Source organism: Zerene cesonia, chromosome Z, assembly GCF_012273895.1.
Source record: "Zerene cesonia ecotype Mississippi chromosome Z, Zerene_cesonia_1.1, whole genome shotgun sequence".
In the NCBI taxonomy this organism is placed as follows: domain Eukaryota; kingdom Metazoa; phylum Arthropoda; class Insecta; order Lepidoptera; family Pieridae; genus Zerene; species Zerene cesonia.
The window spans coordinates 2889495-2908898 of record NC_052122.1 but is presented as its reverse complement, the minus strand read 5'-3'; the positions used below and the strand labels follow the sequence as shown (position 1 = coordinate 2908898).

The window sequence follows — 19404 nt, the reverse complement described above, 5'->3', positions numbered from 1 at the left end:
AAAATGACGGATTTTATACGAGGCACATTGATTTTTTTTAGTAGCTTTGCCATTTTTTTTAAATTCTGTTAATGATAATCACATGTGGACCTAAAATTTTCTCAAAATGTTTTAATTACATCATTGTATTTTTATGATAATAAATACATAAATTTCTATGATATGCGCGTCCATGGCGGACAGTCATTTATTTTAAAGTTTGATTTCAGTAAAATTTACATATTATTTTTTGAGACTCAGGACCGTATTGTGTGTAGTCATATCATATGATTCATTCATTATGTACTTTCATTGATATTTTCATACTGCTTCTGTTTGAACATGGTTTGATGAGTGATTACCAACTCTGTGATTCTCACCTTTAACTGGCAATTGCATTCAAATGTCATTCGTAGGACATTTATGGTTATGTCCATGTTATGTCAAACGACAACTGACAATTACAACAATAATTTATATGACTTCAGCCTTTCGACGGCTTTCGTCTCCTATCCTATTTGCGATTCCTGTGCTGAGCTGCCATTATTATGAGAAATGTGTTTATGCTTTTTGTAAACATAAATACAAAAAACGACTAATATTTTTCACAGTATTCACCAATGAGCTATGTGTTATGGTTAGGAGATATTAGACATGGGTTTGACCCATTTTATGTATTTGTTTTTAGTAGGATGGATTACTTCAACATTATTTATCAAAGCAGAAAAACACGACGGAAATGATTTATGTAATTCAACTACCGCGGAACGTGTAGAATATGAGTTTACAACGGATATAGTTCGAAGTGAGCATATAATAACTTTCAATGGATATTACACAAAAACATCGCGGGAAAACTATATAGCTGCGGCATTAAGAAATGCTGGGGTAAGTTGATACAACGTTTTACTTGAATAATTTTATGTCGTCGGTGGCTAATGCATACAGGTGCATGTATTTATATTTCTTTATATGACAAGCGGTTCGCACCGGCTAAACCCGTGGTATGTTTTATTTCTCCATAAAAACCTTCATTGCGCCTAAACAAAATGGTAGAAAAAATAATTCCGAATTTCTCGATCTATTCTCAAATTTAACATTAATTGAGCATTCATTATTGTTGCATATCTGTCTGTGTGTGGTTGTCCCTGCCAGATAACTTAAGGGTATTTAGGATTTTATGAGTGCAAAAAATGATCTCTAAGATCAGTTTCTTCCTAAATAATCATGCAAGTACAATTTCACAATGTTGTTTATGATTTCAAACTAAATTTCTTCATTTGTAATAACTCCTACAAATCATTCTACTAAAAAAAATCTTATTATTATATTTTGTGACTTTTGTACAACATTTTCTGAGCAATGCGAAAGTAGGAATTATTTTATGGAATCTTTAAATAATTGTGTTTAATTACAAATAACTATGATAAACACAATCATTGCGATTTTTCTATTGAATGTCTGCGAAATTATCATAAATTTTCATTCGCATTAGTTGCATTTGTTTAGCAGTGATGTATTTTGATTTTGGAGAGAATTGTTTGATGAATTTGTTGTAGATAACAAATTGGACTGTACTCCAACGTGTAAATCCCGCAAATGAATTTCCAAGTGACTTTGAGGTTGTTGTATTGAATGACAATGGGAGGGTTGCTCTTGACGCTCTTAAAGATCATCCAGCTGTTCGACGAGTTACAGCTCAACGACAAGTACAGCGCACTATAAAATATATTAAAGAGGTGAGTACATATCTTGTAATCATTGAATATGGTATGTGACCATGTTTTTTTTTCACTTCGAATGATGGTTAATTTTGAAAAATTATAAATTTATTTTCATTTTCATTATTCATACTAAAAATTAGGTTTCACTTTGTTATCTTTATTGAAGGATGTGTTGGAATGAAAATTAGTTATATAAAATATGGAGATATATCAGATTAGGATGCTGTTATCTCCCTTTTTTGTATTCAACATTTTATTGAACTAAATTTGGTTTGTAAGTCAATGGTTGCTACTAAATAAGTAAAATAAAATAAAAAGTATTTAATTTTTATGTATCACCTATGTATATAATACCTAGAATCGAATGGTTTTTAAGAATGATGTAATGCACATAGGTCTTTTCTTTAGAGTAGTATATTAATTGGTTCACTTCTATTCATAGGATGACTGTGACAATCCTGGTTGCCTATATGGTGGTTGGAGGAACAATCGGCATCGTTCGCGCTCTTTACATTCGTCTAGGAAAACACAAAATGTATAAAAATTGTTGAATTTTATTACTTTGTTATAGCTTGTGGAAATAATATATCTTGTGAGATTACTTTAACTTGTTAAAATACAACAGTGTATATAAAGTTCAGATTAATATTCATTGCAATTTTAAATTTGTAGAGACTAATACATGATCACTGTAAAGGTTTTTTAATATTTATAGCATGAGTACAAATATCTTCCCATATATTTTTCTAAATGGTATCAAGTGCTACAGATATGGTCAGGAAATATTGTATACTAGCTGCGCCCCGTGGTTTCACTCGCGTATGTCCGTATCCCGTAGGAATATCGGGGTAAAAGTTGCTTATATGTTATTCCAGTGGTCCAGCTGTCTACGTACCAAATTTCATTGAGATTGGTTCAGTAAGTTTTTGCGTGAAAGTGTAACAAACACACAGAGTTACAAACTTTCGCATTTATAATATTAGTAGGATAGTAGGAAGTACGAGTAGGATTAGTAGAGTCACTACAGTGCTTTGCTAGGTTTTTCATCATTTATAAATTAAAAACTTGGGATGTGTTTACATATTTACATATTACTTCTATGCAAGCTAAGTGTACTTAAAGAAATGAAACCTTATTATATATATTTTCTTTTAGAATGATGGATATTCATCCCGCAAGTTGTTGAGGACTGTACCTCGTCAAATCACATCAGTTCTAAAAGCCGATGTGCTGTGGTCCCTTGGAGTTACAGGTATTGAATTATTATAAATATATTTTTTTGTTAAAAAAGTTCTATTAGTTGAAGTGTGTATTGTGTATTGTATATTTTTGGTATGCTAAATGCTTTGATGATTTAAAAAAAAACATGAGAATAATCAATATGCACTATTACTTTGAAAATGTTACTGGCCTTTAATAAAAAGACTATTTACATGTTATATTATTTAAGCAGATTGAAGTAAAACTTTTCGAGACAGAGGAAATATACAGTTTAATGCATTAGTTTAAAAAAAACCCTATGGAATTTTAATGCTCGAATTTATATCAGGCGAAGGTATAAAAGTGGCGGTATTCGACACGGGTCTATCGCGCAATCATCCCCACTTTGGACGTATCCGGGAAAGGACCGATTGGACGGGGGAGAAGACCCTGGACGACGCGCTCGGACATGGGACCTTCGTGGCCGGGGTCATTGCGTCCAAGGCGGATTGCCTGGGATTCGCCCCGGACGCCGAGTTGCATATATTTCGTGTATTTACAGATAATCAGGTGTGTTTTTAGGAATAAGTAATCGTGTGGGGATGTTAATCGTGTTGATAAGTGTTATCTTAAATAAATACTATTAATGTATGTTTGTAGTGTAAATAATAAGTGTTTTTATTGTTATATTTTGCATCAAAAATAATAAGTGTTTTTATTGTTATATTTTGCATCAAATATAGTGTGTATGCGTGTGTAAAATTCATGTATGTGTGCACGATATTGAGTTTTTTGTTAAATTAACGAATTTCAACAAAATCATCAAATGAATTAAAAATTAAATTTGTATTCTGCAATAATTCTCTATAAAGAATACATTTGTGTCCCAAATTCCATACTCTTCAAAAGGGGAATTAAGTTTTGCTGTACAGATCCATAAATAAATCTGTACTAATATTATAAAGCTGAAGAGTTTGTTTGTTTGTTTGAACACACTAATCTCAGGAACCACTGGTGCGATTTGAAAAATTCTTTCAGTGTTAGATAGCCGATTTATTGAGGGAGGCTTTAGAGTATAGGCTATATTTGTGCCACGGGTGAAGCCGGGGCGGACCGCTAGTTAATTATAAAAGAGGATCTAATGGTATGTATCCTTTATTTAAATAGCAGTTCGCCCCGTCTTCGTTCGTAGTACATATTATAGTTTAGCATTTATCCAATGGTGAAAGAATTTCTGAAAGATTGTAACAAATATTTAAATGATACTTGCTTTCAGGTGTCATACACATCGTGGTTTTTGGACGCGTTCAACTATGCTATAATGAAAAAGATAGATGTCCTGAATCTAAGCATCGGGGGACCTGATTTTATGGACCATCCATTTGTAGATAAAGTATGGGAACTCACCGCTAATAAGGTAAAGTGTTATTCTCTATAATTCGGTTTCATATTTTATAAAAAAAACAGGGCATCGCCAGTGGTTTAGACACAAATCTTAGAGCAATCGCTACAAAAACATCCTTCAATAAAAGTTTCTCCAATCTATTAAAATAATAAATTTCTAAAGATAACACACAAGTATCCATTAATTTTAGTTCCGCAGCATGGTATGTGTTGATGAAGCATATCCAATGTTTATTTCATGCTTTAAAAACAAACACGAAATTATAATACATTTCATAAGAGCTAGGTTATATGCCTTGATAAGGAACTCTTTAACACATTTTTAACCGACTGGTGAAAGATGACTTTTGCTATAATGTTTTGTTCTCTATTTAATTTTTTTAACTGCGTCTATTATTGGTTCTTTCCAAGTATTTATAAGGAATTAATTGTGCATCGATACAGGTGATAATGGTATCGGCGATTGGTAACGATGGGCCTTTATATGGTACCCTGAACAACCCAGCGGATCAAATGGACGTCATCGGAGTGGGGGGTATCGGGTTCGATGATCGGATTGCGAAGTTCTCGTCGAGGGGCATGACGACCTGGGAACTGCCTCATGTGAGTGTATTTGTTAGGGAAATTTTATGGTAAAATAGGGTTATAATGTACCATTGTTGGTGAACGTGTCCGGAGTAGGTGCAATGCGCTTATATTGTGTACTATCAGAACTTTAAAGGGTTAAACTAAAAAAGTTCAAAGAAATTGTAATCTGAACATTTATTTTACATTCTGTCAATTCTCTTATAAACTCAAAACTCTTTTATTTACTCTTATGATATTTGTTTTTTAATGTTTATTATTGTGGGAGTCGAGCACGCTTCGGCACGAATTGGGCCAGCTCGCACCGGGGAAGTACCACACCCCCACAGAAAACCGGCGTGAAATAGTGGCATGCCACTGTGTTTCGTACGGTGAGTGGGGGAGCCGGAGGCCCGTTTCCTTTTCCTCACCCGTCCCAGTCCATTCCTTCTTTCCAGTCGTTAATCCTTTCCTTTTTCCTTACCCCATAAAAGCGGGCAGCGCATTCACGGAGGTACTACCTTTGCGAATGTTTATGGGCGGTGGTGATCGATTACCATCAGGCGAACCACCAGCTCAGCTGCCGGCTATGACATAAAAAAAAAAAAAAAAAATGTTTGGGCGTTAAAGAAGTAAATAATAAATATTTCTTAACAATTGATTAATGAGAATTTTAATAAATATTGAGTTCAAAATATAAAGAGCTGAAATTATTGTAAATATTCGATTTATAATTATCAACATTGACAATAGAAACTTATGATAAGTTGTTAGACATTGTTAATGATATCTCTGCATCTGAAATTTTCTATATTATGATAAGTGCTTATAGGATTACGGGATTTACCAAATAATTAAACAATTTAAACATTTTTTAAAATACAGACTAGATGTGTGGTTACATATCCTTGGGACACCCCTGATAAGTAAAAATACCTGTAGAGTTCCCTCTTCCTCATTTGAAAATTACATGTGCTGTTTATTTATTTATTTTCCTTCGATTAAATGATCGGAATATATGCATGTAGGAGTGATTCCAATCGAAAGCAAAAGCATCATTGTAACGATCTTCCCGTGGGTTTACCCCTGGATAAAAATTAGCCTATGTCATTCTCTAGCTTCCTTTCTCCCGCTACACAAATCGCACCATAAAACCGCTCCGTTGCGACGTGATAGAAGGACAAACAAACACAATGTCGCATTAAAATTATTAGTAAGGATTGAAAGTTTTACAGAAAAACGGTATTGTTGAACTTGTATCGCACATGACGTGCATTAACTATTACTTTGATATAGCGATTTGATTGTAATACTTATCTACACTGATATAACATACAAGGAAAGATTTTTTTTCCTTATATATAAATTTGTTTGTAATGATGAAACTCAAAAACCACCAAATGATACATAATAATTCTAACCTAACTTTACCTAACTTGGATATTATTTTTCAAATGGAATGATTACTATATACATCAGGTAACACGCCTGCTATTTAAAAACCTATTTTAAACTAGCTTTTGCCGGCGGCTTCGCACGCGTTAATTCGCAGTAGTTTATTAGATATTATTATACGCATTTATTAAAAAAAGCCACGTCAAATTCCGCAGCGTTGTTTTAAAGATTTAAGTACACATAGGGACAGAGAAAGCGACTTTGTTTTATACTATGTAGTGATATTGAGATATAATTTTTTTCAGGGTTATGGGCGAATGAAACCTGACATAGTAACGTATGGCAGTGGAGTTAGAGGCTCCAGCGTGAACGGAGGATGCCGATCTCTCAGTGGTATGATTCCCTATAATATTGTTCAGAAACTTGTTTTAAATTATTATTTGTTTTTAACAAATTATAAAGATCATAGTTATATGCATCGTCTAGCTTAGATATATATTTAATTTAAAAGTTTTTAGTTATGTTTGTATTTTTTTGTTACCAACAATTTTTCAAAATATCACGGTTCCAATAATTATCCAATACACATAATTGAAGGTGTGTAAATCTAAAAAATTATTGTACTTGTATTAAGATTTTGCATTTCTTATTTAGATACGTACGTTAGTTTATCAAAATGTTTATCCAATTTGGATTCAATGTTGATAAATACAAGTCGCTGTTTAGTGGACACTAAACCAAGTTGAATGTTACTCAAATAAAACCGATAAGGCAATGTTTGTAAAATGAGACAAAGAAAATGTTTTATAACCCAATATATATGTTATTATATTTATATACATACTATATATAACTATATATAACTTATAAACAACAATACCTATTAGCACATAGTATACAATATGTGTTTATTTACAATACTTTATTGCACAAACTAAGAAAGAAACAACAAGATAACCATAAACAGAACAAAACAAGTGATTGTTTGTACAAGAGGCGGCCTTATTGCTATACAGCAATCTCTACCAGGCAATCTGGTATGAAAAGAAATGTTCGAAGTATAGCATATAGTATAACCTAATCCTCTCTTTAGCAACACTTAACTAACAAAGGAAAATGGAATTTCTCTTATAAATACCAATACTAATATAAACCCTTTTAAGTTATATGTGTCAGATGTCAGATTAATGAATTCTAGGTTACATGTTTCGATATTAAATGTGACAACGTATAAATCTACAGGCTAAGTAACTGCTACAATATACACATATTTGATACATTATTTTCTATTTTTGTCACACTTAGAGTACCCACATGCCTTGTGTAATTCCGTTTTTCCAAATACTATCAAAGAACATTTATATAGTCATTAAAAAGCATGGTTCTAAAGTTTCCCGTTTCATACATCTCTTTGAAAGCAATATCTTCGTTATATCGTCAAATGTTATCTTATCAGTCTGTTACATTACTAGATTACAATGCTTACAAGATTTTACAATACGACGTGTGAATTGAACGATTAGTTATGAGTCATTGTTATTTTTAATTAAGGTAAACAAAACACATTGTGCGTGATAAGACTGTATTTAGTGTTATAATTTTTTAATCATGTCATTCGTATTAAAAACGTTTTAATTCCGCGTGTGTTATTTTTTAATTATTTTGAAATATTTTTGAAGAATAAATTATATCTTAGCCTATCTTAGCCACTAATGAGCTCTACTCATTGCAATTGTTTAAGTATAAAAAAGGATGTTATAGTATTTTTGCCAAATGTGATAGATATTTTGGGATGTATGATATGTTAAAAGACGTCTCTGAAGTTTGATAAATAAGCTATACGAGACATACCATTCATGTTAGAAAGCAACATCTACATCAGGTGGTATTGTGGTCAAATCGCTTCTAATTCTTATTCCTAATACACAAAGGTAAGACTGAATTAGTATATTCATATACTAGCGGTCCGCCCCGGCTTCGCCGAATATAGCCTATAGCCTTCCTCAATAAATGGCTTATCTAACACTGAAAGAACTTTTCAAATCGGGTCAGTAGTTCCTGAGATTTGTGCGTTCAAACAAAAAAAAAAACTCTTCAACTTTATAATATTAGTATAGATTTTTTTCTGAAGATAATCTTTGAACTTTAAAATCAATCAAGTTGATACTTTAATGCAATGAATACAATAAGGACACAGTAATTAAGTTTTGGAATTTTCACAGATTTATCAACATTATATAAATCTCAATTTGAATTTGTTTGCACATGGTTTCACCTCAAACAAGATTTGCTTTTCTCCGAAATAACATCAGGAGCTCTATTTTACTCGACTATTTGTACGTGGTGTTCATAACTGATAAAAATTAAAGTAAAAATATATAATATGCTGTATTACTATTATGTATACTCAAGTACACACGTGACCTTTTATGACCCTTAAAATATAAATAAAAAAAAATCCTGCTATTAGGCACATCAGTAGCCTCTCCAGTAGTGGCCGGTGCGATAGCGTTGCTCGCTAGTGGTGTCCCGCGGCAGAACTTGACACCGGCCTCTGTGAAACAGGCGCTTTGTATCACCGCCAGGCGACTGCAAGGACCTAACATGTTCGAACAGGGACACGGGAAATTGGACCTTATCAGCGCTTATCAGGTAACGTGTTTGTAGAAATTGGCTTGTATGTGTTTTAGTCCTGGAAATTGGGTGTCTTGCTTGGTCTAATATACACAATTCTTGATCATTTTTATTACAATCAAATTAATTTTGAATGTCATGCTGTATCATTGTGATAAGGAGCAGTGGCGTAGCTATCATAGGGCCAGGTGGTGCAGTGCACCAGGGCCCCGGAGCTCAGGGGGCCCTCTAACCTCAGCTTTGAAAGAGGGGAGGAAGGCGGAAAGAGGGGAGGAGGGCCCGATTGTTTCCCTATGCACCAGGGCCCTTGTCCCTCTAGCTACGCCACTGATAAGGGGTGTAACAAAATAAAAATAAATAAATGTTCCGAAAGCCCACTTGAAGAAGATAGATAGTATAATATTTTCAATAAATTATTTTCGCTCCTTTCTGAGATTTTCTTTTATGATATTTAAAAAAATGTATTTTCCATATTTTTTTTAATATCATAAAAGCATTAAAAAATTACCCTTTGATGTCTCTTTCTTAACATATATTTCTCACATGCGACATTTAGGTAAATTATTTTCCCAATCATAAATACTTTTTGTATGTTAAAGTGGACTTTTCTATTTCATTTCCAGTTCCTGCGAGAATACGTGCCGCAAGCGAGTCTCAGCCCGCCGTACATAGACCTGACGGAATGCCAGTACATGTGGCCGTACTGTACGCAACCGCTGTACTACAGCGCACAACCAACTATCGCCAATGTCACTATAATAAACGGACTCGGAGTAGCTGGGGATGTGGTATGTTTCATACATTTATATATTCCTAGCTTTCCGCCCGCGGCTTTGCCCGCGTAGTCGCTGGAAAGGTAGGCCTGGGGATTTTCTCGCATGTTGCCGTTCCCGTGGGATTTCTGGGATAAAAACTATCCTATGCCCGTCTCCTGGTTCTAAGCTACCTCTGCACAAATTTTCAGCCAAATCGGTTAATGCGTTCTTGATTAATAAATAGCGTAACTATTACGATTACAATAATATACTGAGTCCTGACACCATTTTTAAGAAGTAATGTCAATATAGTTACAAGAAAATTTTGCTTACTTTAAAATGAAATTACTTTTCACATTCTTTAGTTGTTTGCGAAATTTTGTGTAATTTATTTCCAAAGTCTAACACATTTTTATTTTAACATTTTTATTATCCCTTTATAAAAAAGTTTAATCGTATCGAACTATTGATTGCATTCACTAAAAGGTTTCTTAACAATGTCCCATTGTACATAAGAATATCTAAATATTTCCAGAAACAAGTGAGTTGGCATCCTCATCTGCCCAACGGACCAATGCTGTCAGTGTCTGTGGACTACATTGATATCATCTGGCCATACTCCGGCTGGCTCGCTCTGAGGTTCAACGTGTTGGAGAGCGGCGCTGATTTTGATGGTGTTGTTGAGGTAATAGATAGGTTGTAATTGAGATAGGTTATAAGTTGTAATGTAATAAAAATAATGTAACAATATCATTTATGTGTATATACTCGTATATAGCAAGTATTGAAATATCTCTTATATTTCAATATCTCTTGGAGATACTTTAAATATCATTTATAGTTGTAGGGACAAATTTACATTACATTAATTGATCAAGTCGAAAAACAAAAGCAACATACATGCTAATAAGTAATTTGGGCTATAATATTTAAAGGATAATTATTTTTAACAAAAAAACTAATTCAAATTTACATGGGATCTCCATGGGGATTTTTTAAGAATCTTTCCTTTTATAATCTGGGATGTAGGTCGTATAATACACAATTAAACAGGTACCACCGGTTCAGTCTATGCATAATGCACCAACCACTTGTCTCACTTTGCCCGGGCTGACCCAGGGTGCAAATCCTATCCTACTAATATTATAAATGCCAAACTTTGTGAGGATGGATGTATGTGTATATGTATGTTTGTTATTCTTTCACGCAAAGCTACTAAACCGATTGCAATGAAATTTACTTAGATAGCTGGACAACTGGAATAACACATAGGCAACATTTTATCCCGATATTCCTATGGGATACACTTACACGGGTGAAACCGCGGGGCGCAGCTAGTATATACATATATAGCTTACGTTTGCTACCGTCCTTTTGGGTAACTTGTAATAAATAGGACGATTGTGCATTTATAATCTGAATATTAAGTGAGTATATTATGGACAGTTGAATTTGATACGAACTCTGCATATATCCTCATTGTAAATCATCATATAAGGTTGGCATTAGTGACAGGAGAAGTTAGAAATTATATGATTTACTTAACCCTGGCAGAGGGCGTACAAAGTGCGCTACCATCGCGTTCCTCGAAAATTATATAGCATTTTATAAATTTGATCAAAGTTACATACAAATAAACATTTTCTATATATGCAGTGGTGGTTGAGTGGTGAGAACCTAGGAGTTCAAAATCGATAAGTTTGGGGTTCGAGACCGGGCGAGCGTGCAGGAAATAAAATGATTTTTCAAACGCTGTTTAAAAAGGTGAAGGAAAACTGAACCCTTATAGGAGGCCTGTGCAGTGGGAACATATATGGGCTAATGATAATGATGATGATGATGAAACATTTTCTGTTTTTTACAGGGACATGTCAATATAACTGTGGAGAGCTTCGACGAGTCGTTCCGTCAGAAGACAAGAAACACAACACTCATGCTGCCTATACGGTAGGTCATCATGATACAATTTGCCTACAACAGTTACATATTATATTAGTTATTATTATATAGGAATATTAATTTTTTTCTATCTATAAAAAATTGTGACGTCACACAGCGATTGTCGAGTCTGCGCTTGTTGCAACCTCGTGGTTTCAGATTACATGATATATTTTGGTAAAAACCTACTTGCAACTCGCGTTGGGCACCTATTTCTTGTCGAATCGATCTATCTGAGATGTAATAAGGGAAATATATCAAGTTAGTTAAAAAAAATTTACGATAAATAACAACCGTAGCGCGCGCATCATACCGGTGCCGGTGCGATCCCGGCGGCTGCTGTGGGACCAGTTCCACAGCCTGCGCTACCCGGGCGGTTACTTCCCGCGCGACGACCTGCGCGCCAAGCACGACCCGCTCGACTGGCACGCGGACCACATACACACCAACTTCCGCGACATGTACCGCCGGCTGCGCGAGCACGGCTACTACGTGGAGGTCATGGGTGAGATTCTTATGCTTTTTCGTACTTCGAAAGCGTGCACTTGCAAGGGGGGGGGGGGGGTATGTAACGTTTTCGGAACTTGCATACGCTTGCATGGGAGATGAGAGAGGGGAGGGGGCGTAAGCTAGCTCCGGCGGTGATGGGTGGGTGTGGTGTTGTGACAGTGTCGCTCCCAAGGTCGATCTATGCCGGAAGCTAAGTGAATGGAATCGTCTTAACTAGATACCATCGATGGAAACCAGGTCAGTACGACACTTTGATCATTATGAGAAATAAATAAGAAAATGATACAGGTATTGTAACAATAGTTATGGCTATCTAAAATTTGACAATGTTTTTGACTCACTTCACCTCATCTATTTTACGGGAAATGCTTGATTGAATGTTATATATGCCTAGGTTCTCCGCTAACCTGCATCAACACGTCGTTATACGGCGCTCTCATGCTAGTGGATCCAGAAGACGAGTATTTTCCTGAAGAAATGGCCGCACTCAAGAAAGCTGTCGATACGGGACTGTCTCTTATCGTCTTCGCTGATTGGTACAATGCGTCTTTACTAAGACACGTGAAGTTTTATGACGAAAACACGCGGCAATGGTACGCAAAAAATATTTTGTCTTTTCCTATATTGCTCATAAAATAATTTAAATTAAAATTAATCATACTATTTTTACTAGGTGGATTCCTGAAACTGGTGGATCGAATGTACCAGCTTTAAACGACTTGCTGAGCATTTTTCAGGTTATTATTCCTATAACTATAACTTTAGTTACTAATTTATTATTTATAAGATTTCAAAGTATAATATGCATCATACATCATTGCTTTCAATGTTTTGATTTGAATGTTTCATCTCTTTCACCAACTGTAACTATACTATAAGTGCTCTTATCGGACACTGTGTTTTCCATATTATAAAGTTTTTTAGTTGAACCGCAAGTAATATAACTAATAGTGCTAATATTGCTAATATTCCTTTAAAAAAGAAATAATAAATTATTATCTCATCCAGGTGGCATTAGGTGACCGCGTGTTTGAAGGCACGTTCAAGCTGGGCGGACACGCGATGTACTACGCGAGTGGTACGCACATACACAGCTTCCCAGAACACGGCGTGCTGGTGAACGCCAGGCTCGTGGACCAGGGGCAGCAGGTGAGCATGGGGGAGCGGTGATGGTCTTCGAAATATTGTGTTCGAATTTGCTTGGGGGTGTTGAGTTTTGCGGAGGGGCTTGGGGAGTTTGTTAGGTTAGGTTAGTTTAAGCTGGGCGGAAGGGTTTTTTAATTTCCCTTAAAAGTAAATTATGATATTAAGTAAAGTATATTATGATAGATAGTATTCTACTTCTATTATTTTCATTTTTATAACTAATGTTTTTGTTCTACTAGTTGCGCTTTATTTGAATTGTATGTCGGTTTTGTCAAACTGTTCTATAAGTAACATGTCCAAGTTTAGTTTTTTAAGTAAGAAATCTACTCCAGATAATGTCCGGAGGCAAAGCAAGCGGGCACAGCGGGGCCAACGTGCCGACAGTGGATGTGCCCATCTTGGGCCTGTTGCAAACAGACGGTGAAACTAAAGATTACGCTAACGATACTATGGATAAAATTCCAAAGGTGAGTCATAGAACATTAATGTATTTTCCAATGTATCTACGCAATTAAAATTTATTTATAGCGAGTAATTATTGCCTTTTAACACTTAATCGTTTTTATTGTAGTCTAGTCGGAGTAGGTATGAAGCTGGCTACCTAATATAATGCGCTTGACATGAGGGTGCAGAGATATGACCCTGTATTATATTTATCTTTTCCATAATACTCGGGTACCACTAGAAGGATAATACCCAGTCTTTTGGAAGGCTTACGTGAGGACACAGGTCTAACGCGAAGAGGCCCTTTTGAGAGTTTTAATGTGTTGTGGGACACCAGCCCGTCCATGCCTGCACTAAAGACTTACAGCCCTGGGCAGTCCGAGCCCGATGTATAGCTATAGCGAGATATGGACATTTGTGACCCTGTATTTTTATTCAGTCAATTATTTATTCACAGGCCGGTCGACTAGTGGTATACGGCGACTCGTCTTGCCTTGAGAGTGGGTCGGCTCGGCCGTGCCACTGGCTGCTATTGGCCGCGTTGCAATACGCCCTCGGAGGACATGTACCCTCCTCGCTGCAGGACGCCGCGGCGTCTAGGCAGCATCGAGACGTTCATATTATACCTTCGGGTGAGAATTATATTACGAGTCATCTGTAATGCTTTATCTATACGATATATCTGTTTTGTTTCATGCAAAGAAGTAACAACAACGTTGTATAAGACTGAATGGTGTGACTGTTTTTCTTAAACTGGTATCAGTTGAAGATGTTTTGATGTGGAAAAATAGTGTTTTAATGATGGGTGCGGCTAAAATTTGTATATAAGTAAGATTTGTCGATGGTTTATTGCGTTTTTTAAATGATGTAGCTTCTTTCCTATTATGTAAGCAGCAATTGTTATCATAATATAAAACACAAGTAAAAAAATTTCCAGACTTGTTATGTTAAATTAAAAAGCAAGTGTCTCGCGACGCCCGACTGTAGCGATTAATTGTTTACCCTTCCATGGAAACTTGTCACTGCAAACTATATCAAACACTTTACTAGATTTTAATATTTCCCAACGAGTACAATCTAGTGGTCTTCAAGCGTACAGTGAACCGATACCTTATACGCTCCATCTTAGATTATATCTCCGCTCTCCTATTGTACATAACTATAAAACGCACAAGTAAACATAACACGCAACAATCGCGCAGAGCTGCCGCGTCGCTCGGAGGGCGGGCGGCTGCACGCGTACTCGCGCGTGCTGTCCGCGGACGGCGCGGCGCGGCCGCTGCCCGCGTGCGCGGCGCCCGCCGCGCTGCCCGCCGCGCCGGTGCACGCGCCGCCCGCCGCGCGGACCCTCGCGCCGAAGCACCAGCCCACCGACCCGAGGACCATTGGTATGTACGGCGGCAAGCTGTCAGATCACGCGCTAGACCCGCGCTCGGCTGCTGCTTGGAAACCTTCGCGCCGGGCCACCAGCCCGCCGACCCCAGGACCATTGGTATGTATTGGGGCAAGCTGTGCTTTGCGCTGAGCTACCAACCCACTGAGAAGCATTTGTATGTACTGGGACAAGCCGTGGGGTCACGTGGTAGTCCTGCACTCCGATGCTCCTTCCTTCTACTACCTTCCTCCTACCTTCGCGCCGAGACACCAGTCGACCGACCCGAGAACCATTGGTATGTACTTGTGTGTACCTGGAAACCTTGCACCGAAGCACTACTGCCACCGCTAGCCTACACCACTAGTATGTACTGGGGTAAGATAACAGGTTAACCTGCAACACCCGTCTACTCCCGAATCACTCTGCATGCCATTACATAGGAAGCTTCGCGCCGAGCCACCTCACTACCAACCATTGGTATATAGAATATGTAAAATATCACATATATCGAGTTACTATCTCGGAGTTAACTATACATTAAGGCATGCACTCATCTACTCCCGAAGCACTCTAAAAACATTCAAAATTACTCTATTAGCTTTAGATTTTGAATTGTTAACTCATTACATTTGATTGAAATTTGAGTTAATTTATTTGTTGCTTAAACACGTATAAAAAGTACATAATATGTATTAATAAGAAAACATTGGACGTAACATAATACATACAAACAAATTCTCTATTTATGTATTTGTGTAACTTAATAAAAAACGAACTCATCTAAAATGTGTTTTTTGTCACCGATAAAAGCAGATTTTACTTTTATAAAAATGTATTCATTACGATCAAGAACTACCAAACCTAAAGAAAATTCATTATTTGGTACCATAAACACAAAATTACCGTAATATACAGTATGTTTCAATTTTAACCTCATTAAGTGACACTAATTTCAAAACGGATCTTAGTTTTCCTTCACGTACCCAAGAAGATATAACGTGTCAAAGTATTTCTAAGACAAAAGCTATTTACCATTACAAGACATTTACCATATCTAATTATCTAGTTAACGTATCCATTCCACCAGGTGCACCAGAAACTGAAGGTACAGAGCCGGCTCCGCGTGCCTGGAGAGGCGCCGGTGTTGCTCCGAAGACCCACAGCCCCGACCACGAAGGTTCCACCTTCAGCTCCAAAGCCCTCACCGTCCTCGCCATAGCAGCCATCATATACTGCATCATCATCTTCTGGAAACGCTACGGCCGCAAGATGAAGAGACGCAAGCTCATCTCGCTGGCCACCTGAAAACGGCTTAAATGGAGATTCTCCATTTTATACCGTATGAAATGCAACAAGTATTGGTGATATTTGCCTAAAACGGACTAGCGTCTGAACTTCCACAGACGGTGTACGGAGTGTAAAAAAACCAAATGAGGTTTTAGGGAGTGATAGTGAGTTTATGGGGACTATTGAGAGTGTATGATACATTATTTCGATTGGCAATATAGATAAGGAAGGATAAACTTTTAGAAAAATTATTTAACATTTCTCTTTGTATATTGTTAGAGCGAAATAAACACGTTGACTGACTGATACGGGATAAGTGAATAAATTAAAGGCATTTTGTTAAGCTATTTGAATATTTATTGTGGAAATGAACGATGGTATTGTCACTGATATGAATGTAAAATAGGGCCCACTTATCTGTTGATAATATATGAAATTTTATTAGTGATAGTATAGGATACGTCGTACGTACTCGAGACAATATTGAACGGTCTAATACACAAACAAATGGTTTAATATTGATATTTCTATAAAAATAAAATACTGTGAATCTTTTATGTAAATAAATGTGTCCATTATGCAATCGCCTTATATATTGATGTTTAAGTACTACAAGATAATGTAAAATGTTTGTGGGAAACTTTAGTGTAACGAAATTACTATAGGTGACGAATTTATACAAGAGAAAAACAAATAGCTTTTTTCTCAAGTGGACCTTAGATAGCAAATACATATTTTTCAAGAATTAATAAGATTTCTTTGTATCCACATTGATTATAAGATTACAAAGTTTCAGTTATTTTTGACACTTATTTGAAACACTCATATATATTTTGTCGCAATATGTGAGAAATAATTCGGTTTAGTGTGTGTATCAAACGAGACGATCAATAGATAATTAATATAAAATATGTAATGATTATGAGTAAAGCCAAACATATATGTACAATAAGAAAATGCCTTTCATGATTTGACCGCCCATTGCTTTACAGCGTGATAAGTATTTTTATTCTTACGAATTCTATCGCATAGCAAGTTTTATTATTTTGCAAATATTTAAAATGCATTCTTATTATATGTAACTTACTATTCGCCCGATTTTATTTCGTTCTAATATTGAGTTGGGTTTGAAAATGTCTGAATATTCACAAATTAGTGCACAAGACATAAATATATTGTGGCGTAAGTAGTGATATATGTATATTACCATTATATACACTCGTATATATATTAAATTAAGACGTGTCTTTACTTCCTTAATATACCAGTGTGTGTGCCTATATAATGAAATGACGTAATCTTAAGCCATGTAGATGATTTTCCCAAGACTTCTAAAGTATCAAATGTAGGATTTTAATAAGCTATTACAATCAGGGTTTTAAAAAACATTTTGTTAAGCTAGTTATTTGTTTAATATTGTTTTACATGGTTACATCCAACGTGTTAGCAATTTATTTATGACTCCTATTGAAATTCCTTATTGTAATTAAATAGTATTAACCGACCGGTTTTAATTTCGACTGTGGTCCAGATTTAAAATTAAACAGTCCCTCGCGTCATACAAGGTACATTAATAACACTAATAGGAGATAAGCCAGCCAACGAACAACGACACTAACTAAAAGAATATACATTTTTTGAATTAGATTTACTTTAAGATCAATTCAAACGGATATTATCATTACTTGAAGACAAGCTTCTTAAAGTAGGAGCTAAATAATATAGAGTGGAATTGATATTATAGCGTTATAGTTGAAATTCTTTGTGGGTTCATTCCTATGTATTATTCTTTTATATACATCGAGTTTTGTGCTTTTTCCACTCATTGCAAGATGTATCATTGCTGGAAATTGATGTGACCAGTTTTAATATTTATATAACATTGTATACTAAATATGTATTATTGTACATTTTTATATAGTAACGTAATATTGTCAATTAAATACGCACGTGTGTGTAAAGATTGTATTAAATTTTAATTAGATAGTGATCAGTTTTCCGGAAATTGTCGTTCGGACTAACAAATACACTATTCGGGTTAATTTATTCTTGTACCTATAATTTCAGGCGTGTATTTCATGATCTGTATATGTTGCAGTTATAGCGGGTGTGGTCAAAAGGCGCTCTCCTCAGTTAGACCTAGTCGTGATAAAGGCATATGGTTACAATTAGTTCTAACCAGGGGAAACTCGTCCTAACGGTTTTCTCATTCTGCGTTGAAATATTTTGATCATTTCATACGCGAATAGTATGCATTGTTTTATATGATAATGTAATTTTATACACACGCTTTATTTCTATATGTAAGAAGCGAAATACTTCTCTTAAAATTAAAATTAAAATTTCTCACTTGCTCTTATGAAGAGTATATGTAAGGAATTTATTGATTGAATTAAATATGTCCGTTTAGAGTTGGTCAAAATCGAGTACAAAGAAGTCGGTTGTATACAACTAAAGCTAATCAAAGCTCGTTAAAATGGGATGTAACATGACACAACACCCACACCATAATGTAAATATATTCGCTCAAACGTTATTCGCGTATTGTTTATCAACAATATACACTGGAACATTCATTCTCATTAATAAATACTAGATTGTTCCTTATAATATCCTAGTATGATGCATTAATCTAATGCATAATATGCATTATACAATAGGAAGTAATACACTCAAGATATATTTTCTTCTTTTCACTAATCAATCGGTGAAAACACATTTCAAATTATAGAAAAGTTTTCCTATACGTATATTAAAATTTTCGTTTTGTTTAAGGGACGCTATAATTGATTATTATTATTATGTTAGTTATGTTTGAATTCGGGCGATTTCTATCTCTTGGGTATGAACCCAGGTATGAACCTCTGGTACTAGCCTGGCTTGGTATCACCTACATACATATCGAGCTGTGACAGGATCTTTGAAATCGGTCCAGTAGTTCCTCAGATCAGCGCGTACCAACACAAACTCTTCAGATTGATATTATATATAATATAGAAGTTAAGATATTATCCCGCAAGTCAGTCGGGGAAAGTCTACCAGTGCAATA

General features: G+C 35.6%; 1 protein-coding gene across 2 annotated transcripts; it reads left to right on the top strand.

Annotated features, from left to right (window-relative positions):
- The first annotated feature begins 475 nt into the window (after nt 1-475).
- On the top strand, nt 476-18668 carry LOC119835664 (membrane-bound transcription factor site-1 protease). 2 transcript variants are annotated; one of them, XM_038360631.1, is made up of 20 exons: nt 476-867; nt 1539-1718; nt 2146-2238; nt 2859-2955; nt 3253-3473; nt 4180-4320; nt 4752-4910; nt 6572-6659; nt 8737-8918; nt 9524-9688; nt 10191-10340; nt 11520-11602; nt 11893-12098; nt 12498-12696; nt 12777-12840; nt 13112-13252; nt 13582-13716; nt 14151-14325; nt 14896-15081; nt 16156-18668. In XM_038360631.1, the coding sequence occupies exons 1-20, from the start codon at nt 634-636 to the stop codon at nt 16371-16373; spliced, it is 3117 nt and encodes a 1038-aa protein (XP_038216559.1). In that variant the 5' UTR covers nt 476-633; the 3' UTR covers nt 16374-18668. The 2 variants fall into 2 exon arrangements, with proteins under 2 accessions (XP_038216559.1, XP_038216558.1); XM_038360630.1 differs by having other exon boundaries at nt 14896-15185.
- The last annotated feature ends 736 nt before the right edge of the window (nt 18669-19404 follow it).